Raw genomic sequence first — 12,580 nt, 5'->3', positions numbered from 1 at the left:
GTGTAATTTAGAAAGGAGGTACAGGAGAGATTTCCACAATGACAACTGTAAGAAATACAGGAATCTAGTGAGTTAGCAGCCTTTCACTTGGTCATGCCTTCAAGAGCCTGCTTGATTGCTTTTCGGACAAAGAATGTTTTCTGAACTAAATCCCTTCAAGTGTTAATATTAACAAGTGATGGGTGAATGAATATAAAGGAATTATGTTTGTACGTTGATTAGGAGAGTCTCAAATCTGTAGCTATAACTAGTACAGCACCTGTTTGTGTAGTAGGTTCCTGTGGAATTTCATGAAAGTTTTGGGTTGTGGGTTTTTTTGGGGCGAATTAGTTTGGTCTGGTCTGGTTTTGGAGTGTGGGGTGTTTTCTCATTTGTTTGTTTGTTTGTATACAGACTTGTTCTCTAGGATCTAAACTTTGATTCAACATATCATTGCTGAATGAATTAAATTAATCAGAGACCTTGCAGGAATTTAAGTTATAAAATCTTTTTATTTAGCGAGTAAATTTTACTAAAGAATAGTAAAATCTCCGTATAAATTCACGTAACAGTGGCTGGCCCAGAGGTGAGCGCGCTCTGCATGATTAAACGACCGAGTAGAAGGCCAACAGTAATTTTTTCGGTTACAAACACCAATCAAAGGCCAGAAGCACGGGTCCCGAGTAGAAGCACACCACTGCGGGCACGCTGGACGGCAGGGGAGCTGCACGGCCCCGCAGCAGAGCAGCTCCCGCCACCCGCAGGCGGGGAAAAGGAGGCAGCGCCACAGCGAGGACCCGCCCCTCCGCGGGCAGCTGGGCCAACCCCCTCCCCACCCTCCCCCGGGTCGTGATTGGTCTCTGCTCCTGAACTCTGGCTAAATATTGGCCGGAGGTGGCCGCTGTATTGTGGCATGATTGGCTGTTGTGGTGCTCGCGGGATGGCCAGCCAGAGGCGTCTGCGGGGTGGCGCGCGAGCCGGACTCGGGAGGGGTGAGTGCGGCTTCCGCTGGTGTCCTCGTGTCCCTGCCAGGCTCTGTTGCTGTGGAGCTAGCCCCGGCTGAAGCCTGGGGCGTTGCGTGCGGCCTGCGGATGGGGAGGACAAAAGGGAAGGCAGCAGTGAAGCCAGGCAGGGCCGCGCCACGTACGTGTTCAGCTGCCGGGGCGGTCGCTTGGCGGCATCCCCTCAGGGACAGGCTTGCGGGGCGCGGGGCGGCCCCGTTGGTGCTGTGGAGGGAGAAGCCGAGAAGGTACCGCTGTGTAGCGCTGTGGGCCGTGGTGGCTCGGAGTGCGAATGTGCGAGAGGGACCGCGGCGGCTGGTGGGCACGGGCAGGCCGTTCAGGTCACTGTGTTGTGTTTGGTTTGCGTGGTTTTTGCCCCGTAAGAGTGTGATGGTGACTCGGTGTCCCGGGGTGGTAGGAGGAGTCTGCGGCGCCACGCTGCAGCCAGTCGGCGGTGCCGGGCGTGAGCCTCCCAGGTGCGCAGCAAGCCCCGGGAGTAACCCTGCCAGTGCGGCGGGCTCTTGGGCAAGGTAAAATGGGTGTGAGCAGGCTTACGTCTGGAGTTAGCCGCTTCACGTTGCAGGAACTCGGTTATGACACGCTTACTCCACCTGTTTGCTGGAGGAGAGGTGGTCTGGTCGGCTGTGAGCGGAACCGCCCCCCAGCTCCGGGGTAGGAGAATGTGTATTGGGCCCAGAATCCAGAGACTTGTTAGGTGCCATCAGTTAAAGGCGTTCATTTACTTCCACATGAGCAAAAGTGCATTAACCTATAGTTACACTGTGCAGGATGGGTTTTGCAGGTGGGTGAGGGCCTCCTTGGGGGCGTTTCTTGTGTGTACGTTGATATTGCGCCTTTAGTAGGTTCACTTAAGCTGCTTGTCTTCTGCCATGCTGACTGGAGTGGAACTGAGTTCTCAAAATACTGTGCACCACAGATATGCTGACAAATACTACTGGTGAATTAAGACTTTGTGAAGATTAGTTATTTGTTATGTAGCATGTGAATCTGGATGGTGCACAAAGATATATAAAAATGTCTAAAGTTTGCATTACAACTGATGTTGAGTATGTTATAGGATGTGTTTGAAAGCTTAGAGGCTGAGTTTAGGTCCTTTTTCTGTACTCTGACATGTTCAGACTTATTTTTTCAGTGTGGCTTCTGATTTGCACTTGTCTGGTGACACGGTTAGACGATTTAGAGGAATGATTTTTGGTTAAAATTCTGTGACACTGTACATAGGAAAAATAAATGCCTGTAGCAGTAAAGAGTGCTGTCAGTCTGTTACTGTTCTCTGTTAATGCACAAATCATGAAGACTAGGTATTTCCTAGGGGTAAATTTCACTTAGGAGAAGTATGCATATTTAAACCTCTGTAATCAAATATATTTAATAAAATAAGTTTATCTGCATTCAGACCCGCACAGAATAGATTTATTGGTCTTTCTCACCCATTAAAGAAAGGAAAGTGTCTGGTGAAAGTGTTTAGAGAAATAATTTTTTTGAAGTTGCTTTAAAATGTGGGATTAGGAAACTTCTGTGAAATATGCCTGTTTTCTAAATTCCTTTGCTAGCTCAATGAATTGCAGTGCAATGTAGGTAGTTCCTGACACATCAAAGCCTCATCAAAGTAAGACATACTTGTGAATTATCACCTTGTTAAGCTAGCTGCTCCCATGAAAATGTTTATTTCTGTAAACATAGTTTAGCATAGCAAAGGAAAAATACTGATAATGATGTGATGAAATACTGATATGGTCCACCCATGGCAGTGTTCAAGACCATGGTGGATGGGGCTTGGAGCAACCTTGTCTAGTGGAAGGTGTGCCCATGGCAAGAGGTTGGAACTAGATGATCTTAAGGTCCTTTTCAACCCAAAGAGTTCTATGATTCTCTGCATTGGATTAATTCAGCAAACTCTTACGGTTACTTGTAACAGAATGTTAAACTGGTATTGCTACCATTTTTACATTGTAATCTTACTTGTGTTCCATAGCACTTGTTGAGTTGTTTTGATTCTACTTGTCCTAGGAAGGCTTGAATAAAACAGAAAGTATTACTGTGCTCTACAGCAGCAGAGCCCAGAATTCTGTTGTACTGAGGACAATAGACTTGTAAGGCAGATGGTCCCTGGCTTGTAGCATGCAGTGTAAGTAACATTTGTTTGGCATCTCAGGTAATTGGAGTTGTGGATGTGGGGATCCTGTGTGGTATGCTACTTCCATGCCCTTAGTTTAGTACACGTATTCAGAGTGCAAAAGCTTGTGATGTTAAGGAATGAGAGTAATGAAGGTTCAGCTGATGACTAGCACCCTGTCGTACTGTTCTGTGTTAACACAACACATTACTACAGGGACTACTGCCAAAGTTAGGCTTTTTATTATTAAAGTTGTAATACTAATTTTCTAAGGGAGGGATGGGGGCTTGTTCTTAATTAGTACATAATTCATACATTGTCCTTATCTTTAAAAACTTTTAGTACTTCAGTTACTTAATCTTCCCTCTCTCTTGAGTTTTAATGTGGAATTTCTGCTGGAGCTATTTGTTGGGATAAAAACTGGAAAAGCAATTATTGTGGTAAGCCAGAGCTAGCAGTTGGTAAGAGATTTGCATGTCCTACCAAGGTCAGGGTAAAGTCAAAGAAGAAACTGATCCATTGAAACTACTTAGTTTTGAATAAGAAGGTAAAGAGAGCTGGTCTAAAATTGGAGCAAGTCAGTGCAAATAAATGAGGAAGAATACGGAATCTGAGTATGATGTTGGAGCATCTAGGTTGTCAGAAGACAGTGAAAAGTCAGCACCTGAATGGCTGCAAATCAGTGCCCAGTGAAGAGTGAATCTGTGGCTCAGGGATTTGGAGTCTTTGGCACCAGAGTTTGTGTAGGGATTCCTACCTCAAGCTGCTTGCATCTGGCCTGGTCTTACCGTGTCTGCTAGTGTAACTCTGAGCTTTAAAAAAAATTAAGACAGATTTAGACCCTCAAAGAAGGGTATTTGGTAAAGCCGGGTAAGTTCATGCAGTTTGATTTACAGCTTGACAGCCAACTATTGTAACCACAGCTAACGCTGTGTCAGAACAAGCCAACCTAATCCTGTATCCTTGGCTGATACCTGTGTAAAGGAGTTCTGTGCATCCATACTGATTGGAAGAGCCTGGGTGAAAGAACATGAACTGTGCAGGATCTTAAACTCTAGGAGGGTGTCTAAGCATAAAAAGGATCTGTATCAAGATGGTGGTTTGTAGCAAATTTCCACGTTCAGAGAGCTTTACATGGGAATTGGTTACTGGGCTTCTCTTGTCAAAGGAGTTCTAGGCTTGAAGCAATTCTGTGTCTCCAGTTCATGACTTTACTGAATACTAATTGCCCTGTGAATATATCTGATGTGTTTCACTCAGAGCAACCATTTACACTTTTCTGCATATACTTGATTTCACTATTGTTTGTGTGGTGCCCGCACTTGTTCCCCTTAAAGTCTGGCAAAATTTTTCATAATTTGGGTAGAGCTGCGAATTGTGTGTGCTGATGGCAGGAGGTCGCTGATTGAGATTATAAGTATGCAGACAATGTCTAAAATACAGACTTGCTTCTTTTAGCCTGAATATTGAGGAAAGCTTTAATGAATGTAAAAATTGAACAATTTATGGATTGTAATATTTCAGGACCTCAGCCCCACACAAAATGCATAGAAAACTGTGAATCTTTGAGGAAGTGCAAAAGGGAAAATCTTTGGTATTGAAGTTGAAAGAAGCTGCTCTCAGCCTGCTTGTGTTCATTCAATCTCTTGGTAGTTAGTCTCAAATCAGTATCAGAATATTTTACAATGATCTTGCAAAGAACAATCTCTTGCTAATCTTTGATCTGATTTGATATTCCAGGGAGACTGGGAATTTGTCCCATGATAAAAATTGCAGTGGAAGGGTGCTCTGGATCTAAACCCCTCCTTCAGCCCTGGGAATGCAGAAACTTCCTCTGCTCCCCTGTTGCCAGATGATGCTGTGCACTGCTGCTGTGGTTTCCAGCCATACTGCTGTAGGGAGCACAAGCTGGTTCTGATTTCTTCCTGCTGTTGGAGCTGAAGGCTTCTGGAGGTAGGGCAGCCTTTCCCCTAGAAAAAGGGCTGCAAGGGACATGGGGGAGTGTCAAGCTGTTAGTTTAAGTATAAACATGCTGACGGTAAGTGTGCATGCACACTTTTAAATTGTGAGTTTAGTTTGGCGTGACTTAAACAAGTGTGAAGAGTCTGCCAGTGGTTTTGAAATTCACAAAATAAAAATTTACTGTGATTAATATTTTCCTTAGCTCTCTAAATACTGTTAAATGCAGAATTATTCTTGTCATTAAAGTGGACCATAAGCATTTGCTTTATTCACAAAAATATCCAGATATCTTTAATTGCCTACGCTGTGTTTCCAAAATTAGGCCCACAGAGGAAGAAATGTCTTATTCATGTTTGCTGAAAGGATGCTTTGCACTATTCGGATTCCAGAGCCCTAAACTGGTCAGTCTGTTTGAAAGTTCAGCCAGCTGCTGTTTCAGTCATGAACAAAATAATCAGCTTGTGTAATCTGAGTGGTAAAAAAAAAAGTTTTATTTTCATTGAAAGCTAATTCAATGATAAACCAGCCTCCCAGCTTATTGAACATGGACCACAGGATACCTTCAGCCTCAGGCAAAGAAGAGGGACCATACATACTATGTAAAAGCTTCAGCTTAGTGGAATCTATAGCTGAAAGGAGAATGCAAAGTGACCTGAAAGGTTAATGAAAAGACAATAATTAATGCCTGAAAAATAAATCCCTGAAGCATATTCCATGTTTAGTGTACATGTAGCTGAGCTGTTAACCCTTGTGGAAATAATTACCACTCAAATATCCTAGTGAACAGCCTAAAGTAATTGCTAAAAGAAAGACTTTGAAGAAGGAACCTTTGTATTAATAAATCTAGTCCTTTAGAAAAACATTAAATTTTTGCTTATGTTTTAGTGTACTGGTTTTGGCTGGGATAGAGTTACATTTCTTCGTAGATGCTGGTGTGGGGCTGTTTTTTGGACCTTCTTTCTGAGAACAATGTTGATAACACAGGGATGTTTTAGTTCTTGCTGAGCAGTGTTAGCGCAGAGCCAAGGCCTTTTCTACTTCTCACCCCACCCAGCAATGAGCAGGCTGCCCAGAAGCTGGGGGAGGACACATCCGGGACAACTGATCCCAACTGACCACAGCAATGTTCCATGGCATCATGCTCAACAATAAAACTGATGGGGAAAAAGGAGGTTGACAAGCCACTGTCTTTATCTCAGCCCATGAGTTTTCTCACCTCTACCCTTCTGACTCACTCCTTTGTCTCACTGGGTGACAAGGGTGAACGACTGTATAGTTCACTTAGCTGCCTACTGGGTTTAGACTATGGCATATGGCTTTGAGATAAATCCCAGACAGTGAAGGGAGTTTCTAACTGAATATGTTCATTGTTTTCAGTAGTAATTTGCCAGTCTGTAGTTTGAAGCTTGTGAGCATAATAAAATATTTAAATAATTTCAGCATTAATTTGCCCATAGTGGTAAGAGAGGGAAATTGCCAGTAATATGTTGTTTTAAATTATTGAAATATTCCTCTCCCTTTTGGATTTTTCTATGGCTCTCTTCTGTTAACTGAAGAGAGTGTTGAATGTGAGTTGGTTTTAAGTTTCAGCCAAATGACATTCTTATACTTCTGGGAGTAAATGCAGATTTATTTTAAAGTTGGTAATTGAGAAAACAGTAATCATGCATTCTCATTTCAAACTTTGAATGTGAGATACTGTTCCTTGCCTTGTGGAAGAAAATAGCTTCTTTAATTCATAGAAGTGAAAGCAAAAAGAACAGTTGAGTACATTAAAGGAGGTTTGGTTTTCTGTCTGTGTCAAGTGTTGGTGAGATTGAGACCAGAATGTGCATACAAGTTGTTTTTTTTTTTTTAATGCTGTGAAAAATCAGGGTGGAAAAACGGCTTACTAAAAGATTGAAAAGAAACCCTGCTATTTAAATACTTGAAGCTCATTTAGCATGTCCTAAAAAAAAAAAAAATCCAGTTAAGTATCTTCTGCAGCAGAAGATTGGCACACACTCCTCCTTTCCCTCTTTGGGATTAAAAACACATGAGACTGTTCTGTCCTGATTTCTTCTCCCTGCTCCATGCCATACACTCATAATCTGGTTTTCCCCTTGTGACGCATATAACAGTCCGAGGGGGTGATGTTTCTAGGGTTAGGGAGCGTTTTTTTTTTTTTAGTGGAATTTACAAAACTCAGTTGCCACTGCCTTAAACTACAAAAAGTGTCAGGTGGGTAAGGGAAGGTTTTCAGTATTTCAGCTCTTGGAATAAAGGACAGATCTTGTTCAGATGTTCAGAAGAGTTTAGGTAAGATATGATGAATTTATAGAATTTTTACTGTTGCTTCTATGGACTAGACTGCTCTAATGAAGTGGTGTCATCCAGGTATATCAGAGCAGTTCTTGGAGTCACAAAGATGTCCAGCCTGGCTGCCTCTGTGGCAGTTGATATTGCCTCAGTCTGGAGTTAGATGTACAGTCATAATCAGCGTCTTGCATCTGCATGGGTGGTGGTCATTTGTTTGAGTAGTGTTGTAGATATGTCATGCACTTCTTGAGCCCAGAAAGCTGCTTCTTTTGTTTCTAGTATGTGGGATTTGAGAGGATATGGAAGAGCAAAACGTAATGGAGAAGAGACTAAAGGCAGGTGTCTGGGTTTCAGTAGGTAAGGACTGGGATCCTGTTGGAGGACTATGCATGCAACTCGGCAGGGAACTCCAGTGGTTTTAAATTTGGCTCTGTAAGTTAGCCTGGTTTTGAGGTTTATCTGTAGGATTGTGTTCAAGGGGATGGATAATTTCTGGATGTTTGAGTGGTGAGTTGTGAACACATGTATGCACGCCTCTACAGTTAACCTTGAGCATTGTGTTACTTCTGAAAAAAACAGGTGTTTTTTTTCTGTGGGAGAAGACAAGCCGGTTATGCAAGTCAGATGGATTTGGGCTAGATTCTGGAGCTTTCTGTGTTACAGCCTGTAGTTTTATTGACTTTAGGGAGTGGAGTCCTTAGTCCAGTATTCACAGAAGTAAAAAGGAAACATACTGCTCTGCATCAGTGGTAAAGGCAGTGCCTGAGAAAGGCTAGACCTACCTGTTTATGCACTGTGCATTTTTAGAAGATACTTCCTCCTGGTTTTCTTAATCCAGCTCTGGTAATCTAAAATGCTTTTCTGCTTTATGACAGCTGCTAATGATCCTGTGAAGAATTCAGGTGACTGTAGTACCTCTTTGAAAGGATAGAGGTGTGTGTGTGTATATATATAAGCATCTTTGGGCTGAGAAGTGAGTAGCTAGCCTGTTCCCATATCTTGGTTATTTAGTCACTGGTGTGTTGCATCTGTAAGACTAGTAAGTTTTGCAGAACTGTGTCTTGTCAGCACGTATTGGGTGTGTTTTGAAGAGGCTTACTAAACTGAGCTTCTGAAAGAAGACAGACCAACACCCACTTCTATAGTTGTGCTATCCTGGAAGGACTTGAGAAGAGGATACTATGCGTCTTGGGAACTAGATTGCCTAAAGGGTTTCTTTGTAAATTGGTCTCTGCTTTCACATGACTAAATGGCTCATTTTAGGCATGCAGGTAAATTAATGCATGACTCCTCTTATTTTGAGATTTTATATCTAGGTAGAATTTATTTCTCCATTAAACCAAATGTGACAGACCAACTTTTAGTGTATGGTGAAAGCTTTCACTGTATTGATGTAATATCTCTTTCCTAGGGCAGAAGAATAATTGCATGATGTATCTTAAGAACAGTTAATACAAGATGGAACAAAAAAATATAGTGCATTGCAACCAGCTTTAAGGATTTTGCATGCTGTGAACATCAGTTTTTAAAAAAGTAAAACATTTGCTTTCAGAGTTTGACTCTCAGGAGCAGACATCAGTTTTTGAACAATACTGGTCTTTTAGTGAACAAACTAAAATTAAGAATTAGGCAGTTATGTTGCTTTTTTACCTTTTTTGTTTCAATCACTTGTACTGCCAGCTTCCTCTGTTGCTATGCCAATTTACTAATCTAAGTGTTGGATTCTGCTCTAAGTTTGGATGTGGCTGCTTATTGTCAGCTCCTCCCCCTGGCAGTCTGCTAACCAGCCATGTTATAATCAGTGAAAATTTAAGAATTATCACAGCTTGTTTGAATAAAAATGTCTTGCTGGTTGACTTAAAAGGATATTAACTGGCTAACTAATTAAGAATATTGTTAGTCCCCTGTTTCTTGCATTAGTTGCACAGACTTTTTTGGCAAAGGTGTTAGAGTGTTTTCAACTTCCAGAGGATTGCAGAAGTAGTATAGTTAACAAACTGACAATTTTAGGTTCCATTACTTAATACGAATGGGCAGGTTTGGACAAATACCTGAAAATACTTTAAAAGATGATGATATGTAATCAAACTACATAGATAAATGAGAAAAAGGCTTCTGATACCTGCCATTTTTTTTTTTTCTGCAAATATTCAACTGAGTTGCGTCCCAGATCTGTAGGAATAAGCAGTATCACCGCATTGCATTTAGTGAGGGGCATGTTTGGACTTATAAAGTGTTCATGGAACTGGGCTATGGTTTGAGAGATTTCATGTGTGAGAAGAGTGAAAAAAAGACATGACTAGGATTTCACTTTGCTGTCAGTTCACCTGGGAATGAAATTGATATTTTCGAGTCTTGTGGCAGGTTTTTTATTGTGAGTGCAATTTTGCTTGGCTTACTCCAACTAACTTTTTTTTTTCCTATGTCAGGCTGGAAGAGAAAGTGATTATATCATATTTCTTTTCCTGGAACTTGCATTTTTTTTCTTAGGCTCTGAAACTTCCACCATCATTATACCACTAATATTTCTGTGTTGGCTGATTTTTTTTTTTTTTCTGGGAGGTGTGTGTGTTTTGTGTAGTAGGTTGGTGTTAGTTGTTGTTGGGTTTTGTTTGGTTTTTTGTTTTTGTGGGGTGTTTTTTTTTTATTTGCTTGTTTGGTTTTTTTACTTGCTTTGGGTGTGGGTTTTTTATGTTTTTTTTTTTTTTTCTCATTTTCCTCCTGTGGGGAAGATAAGGCAGCAAGTATTTGTTTTTTTTTTTTTTCCCACGGAAATTTGACTGAAATGCAGAATTGCTAGGGAATGTTTTCAGAATTGCCGTATTGGCAATTGTAGACCAAAATCTTACAGGATACTATGTGTCTGAACCTGTGCAGCCCCAAGAAAATACTCCTTTCCCCCCCCCTGCCCCTTGCATTATATTTTTGTAAGTTATGCTAGGTTAGAAAACTAAAATAGTTTCCTGTATGTCAGTCCTAGCAAACCGACAGCTTCAACAGTGAGGCTAGTTTAAAAAAAAAAAGCCAAGAACAAATAATTGTACTTGGACTCTTTGATAGTTGGTACATGTGTGCAGTTGTATCTTCTAGGCAGTCCACATAGTGGCTATTCTGCTTGAAGCTACATAAAATAACTGCCAATAAAAATTTTCTTTGCTTATACATTTTCTCTTTTAAAGGGTAGTGAAGAGATCAATTTCATAGTCAGAAAAGAGGGAAAAAAACCTTTCTTTTCTGAAGTTCAGAAAACTGTGTTAATGGTTGCAGACTTCATTTTCATGGGCTTCAATGTCTCCTTTGTCAATTTGACTCCTTGGATGGCTACACTGTTAATTCCATATCTTGTAAGGAGTAAAAGTGACTTAGAGGGACACAAAAAGCCACTGAGTATCTGCAATACTGAAATCCTAAAAGCATTTGCACGAACAACAGCCTTTGGATACGATCCCTTCTGTTAAATTATTAATAGTGGGTCTTTCTGTGACCCTGGTTTTGGTTTGAGACAGTAATAAACCAAAACAAACAACAGAAATGCCCCAGAAAGTGAACTTGTAGGGATTTTTCACTGTATTTCCAATTTTAAGTAAGGTGCAGATAACTAGAGAATGAAACTCCATGATCTTTACATCCCTGGAAGTGTTCATGGTCAGGTTGGACAGGGCTTTGGGCAACCTGGTCTAATGGAATGTGCCCACTGCCCACAGCATGGAACTAGATGAGCTTTGAACTCCCTTCCAAATGAAACTATTCTATGGTAATAGCTGACTCTACTGCTGTAGTAAAATCTCTCTTAATTTCAATATTGACAGCTTTCCCCCACTGTTTTTCAAGTTTCCTTGTACACTTATCCCATGTTTTCTGGGCAAAAGCATTAAGATCTGTTAATACAGAATGCTGCTATAGTAGCAACCATATGTGGATGATTGCCTTGTATGGCCATGCCTGCAAATGAAGTGTGAAGAATAAAGCCTTCTCTCTGTGACTTAGAACTCTTGTTTTAGAAGATGTGATTTGATTAATTGTACTCTTTCCATCACAGAGGTAAGCCAGCTAGGGCTAGCTCAATTTTGCTGCATTACCTGAAGGCTTTTCCACTATAATGCTTGCAAACATTTTGTAAGCTGACAGATGTGCTGTGTCACAGCTATGTGCAGAAGTGCATTACATTGGAAAAAAAAAAAGTCAAGTGACATCTGAACACTTTTTTTTTTTTTTTTTTGGAAAGTCTCTTATTTACTACAAACATGTTAAGATGCGGGCAAAACCGCTGTTTTTCAGTATTTAGTGTAGATGAAAATTGTATTTTCACAACGTATGTGCTGAGAGCAGTCCAGGTTCTTAGTAACTTCATTGTTAGTGAAGTTCAAGATCTTGCAGGAATAGGATTTTTTTGCAAAAGAAATTATATGAAAGTGTTGGAGAAGAGGGAAATTATCAAGGCATAATGTTGTCTCAGAAGTCTGTCTTTTTCTTTCCTCCATAATCTTGTATAGCAATGGGTAAAGAAGGTGGCAAGCCTGCCTGGCCCAGGCCATCAAGAAGATATCGGACTATTACAGGTAGAAGATATGGAAGAAGGTATGCCTATGTTGGTTTTACACCAGCTTCAAATAGCCAAGTTGGAGATGGACATCAACTCAACGAAGACTGCAAACAATTAGAACTAGAGGATATTCAGAAAGCGAATTCTTTACGTACGTGCATATCTTTGTGTATGTCCATTTGATTGCAAACTGAGATACTTGGGAGTGGAGGGAAAAGGCACATGGAGGAAATGTGAAGGGAAGATGGTAGCCACTTTACATGTGTAAAGTACAATTCGTCTGGCTTTATAGAATGAAACTTACCATGAAGGCAAATTAAAGTATATCTGTCTTAGGCTCTTTAGTTTTGCCTGAGGAATGGGCTTCCTGAGAGAGTTACTTCTTTCTAACCAACCTGATAACTAAAACATTGTATAATTCAAATTATTTTTGTCTTCAGATCAAACAACAAATCACATTTATGAGAGAATACCTAATCTAACCTGTTTGGAACTAGGCTATGAAATATTCGACATATGGGCCAGGTTGTTCTGTCTTGGTCAACTGTCATAGTTACAGTGGGAATTAGTTTAAGCCTATGAAACATCTTTAAAGGTTTTCTTTCTATTTGTTTATACCAGTCAGAGCAATTCCTTTATTTAATGAACATGGACTGTTAG

The 12,580-nt window shown here is 40.8% G+C and overlaps 1 protein-coding gene across 6 annotated transcripts in view; it reads left to right on the top strand.

Annotated features, from left to right (window-relative positions):
* The first annotated feature begins 896 nt into the window (after positions 1-896).
* The window catches only part of PJA2 (praja ring finger ubiquitin ligase 2), a 32,262-nt gene continuing 20,578 nt past the window's right edge, over positions 897-12,580 (top strand). For 3 of the 6 annotated variants that reach the window (XR_010608758.1, XM_065662715.1, XM_065662719.1), the window contains exons 1-2: positions 897-971; positions 11,871-12,071. Coding sequence is in view for 5 of the 6 variants with exons in the window: in XM_065662715.1 (XP_065518787.1) it covers positions 920-971; positions 11,871-12,071 (253 nt within the window). In the remaining variant the exon portion in view is untranslated. The other 3 variants (XM_065662716.1, XM_065662717.1, XM_065662718.1) reach the window with 3 other exon arrangements.

This window comes from Lathamus discolor, chromosome Z, assembly GCF_037157495.1.
Source record: "Lathamus discolor isolate bLatDis1 chromosome Z, bLatDis1.hap1, whole genome shotgun sequence".
Taxonomy (NCBI): Eukaryota; Metazoa; Chordata; class Aves; order Psittaciformes; family Psittacidae; genus Lathamus; species Lathamus discolor.
Note: the sequence above shows the minus strand (reverse complement) of the source record. Positions and strands in the feature narration are given on the sequence as shown.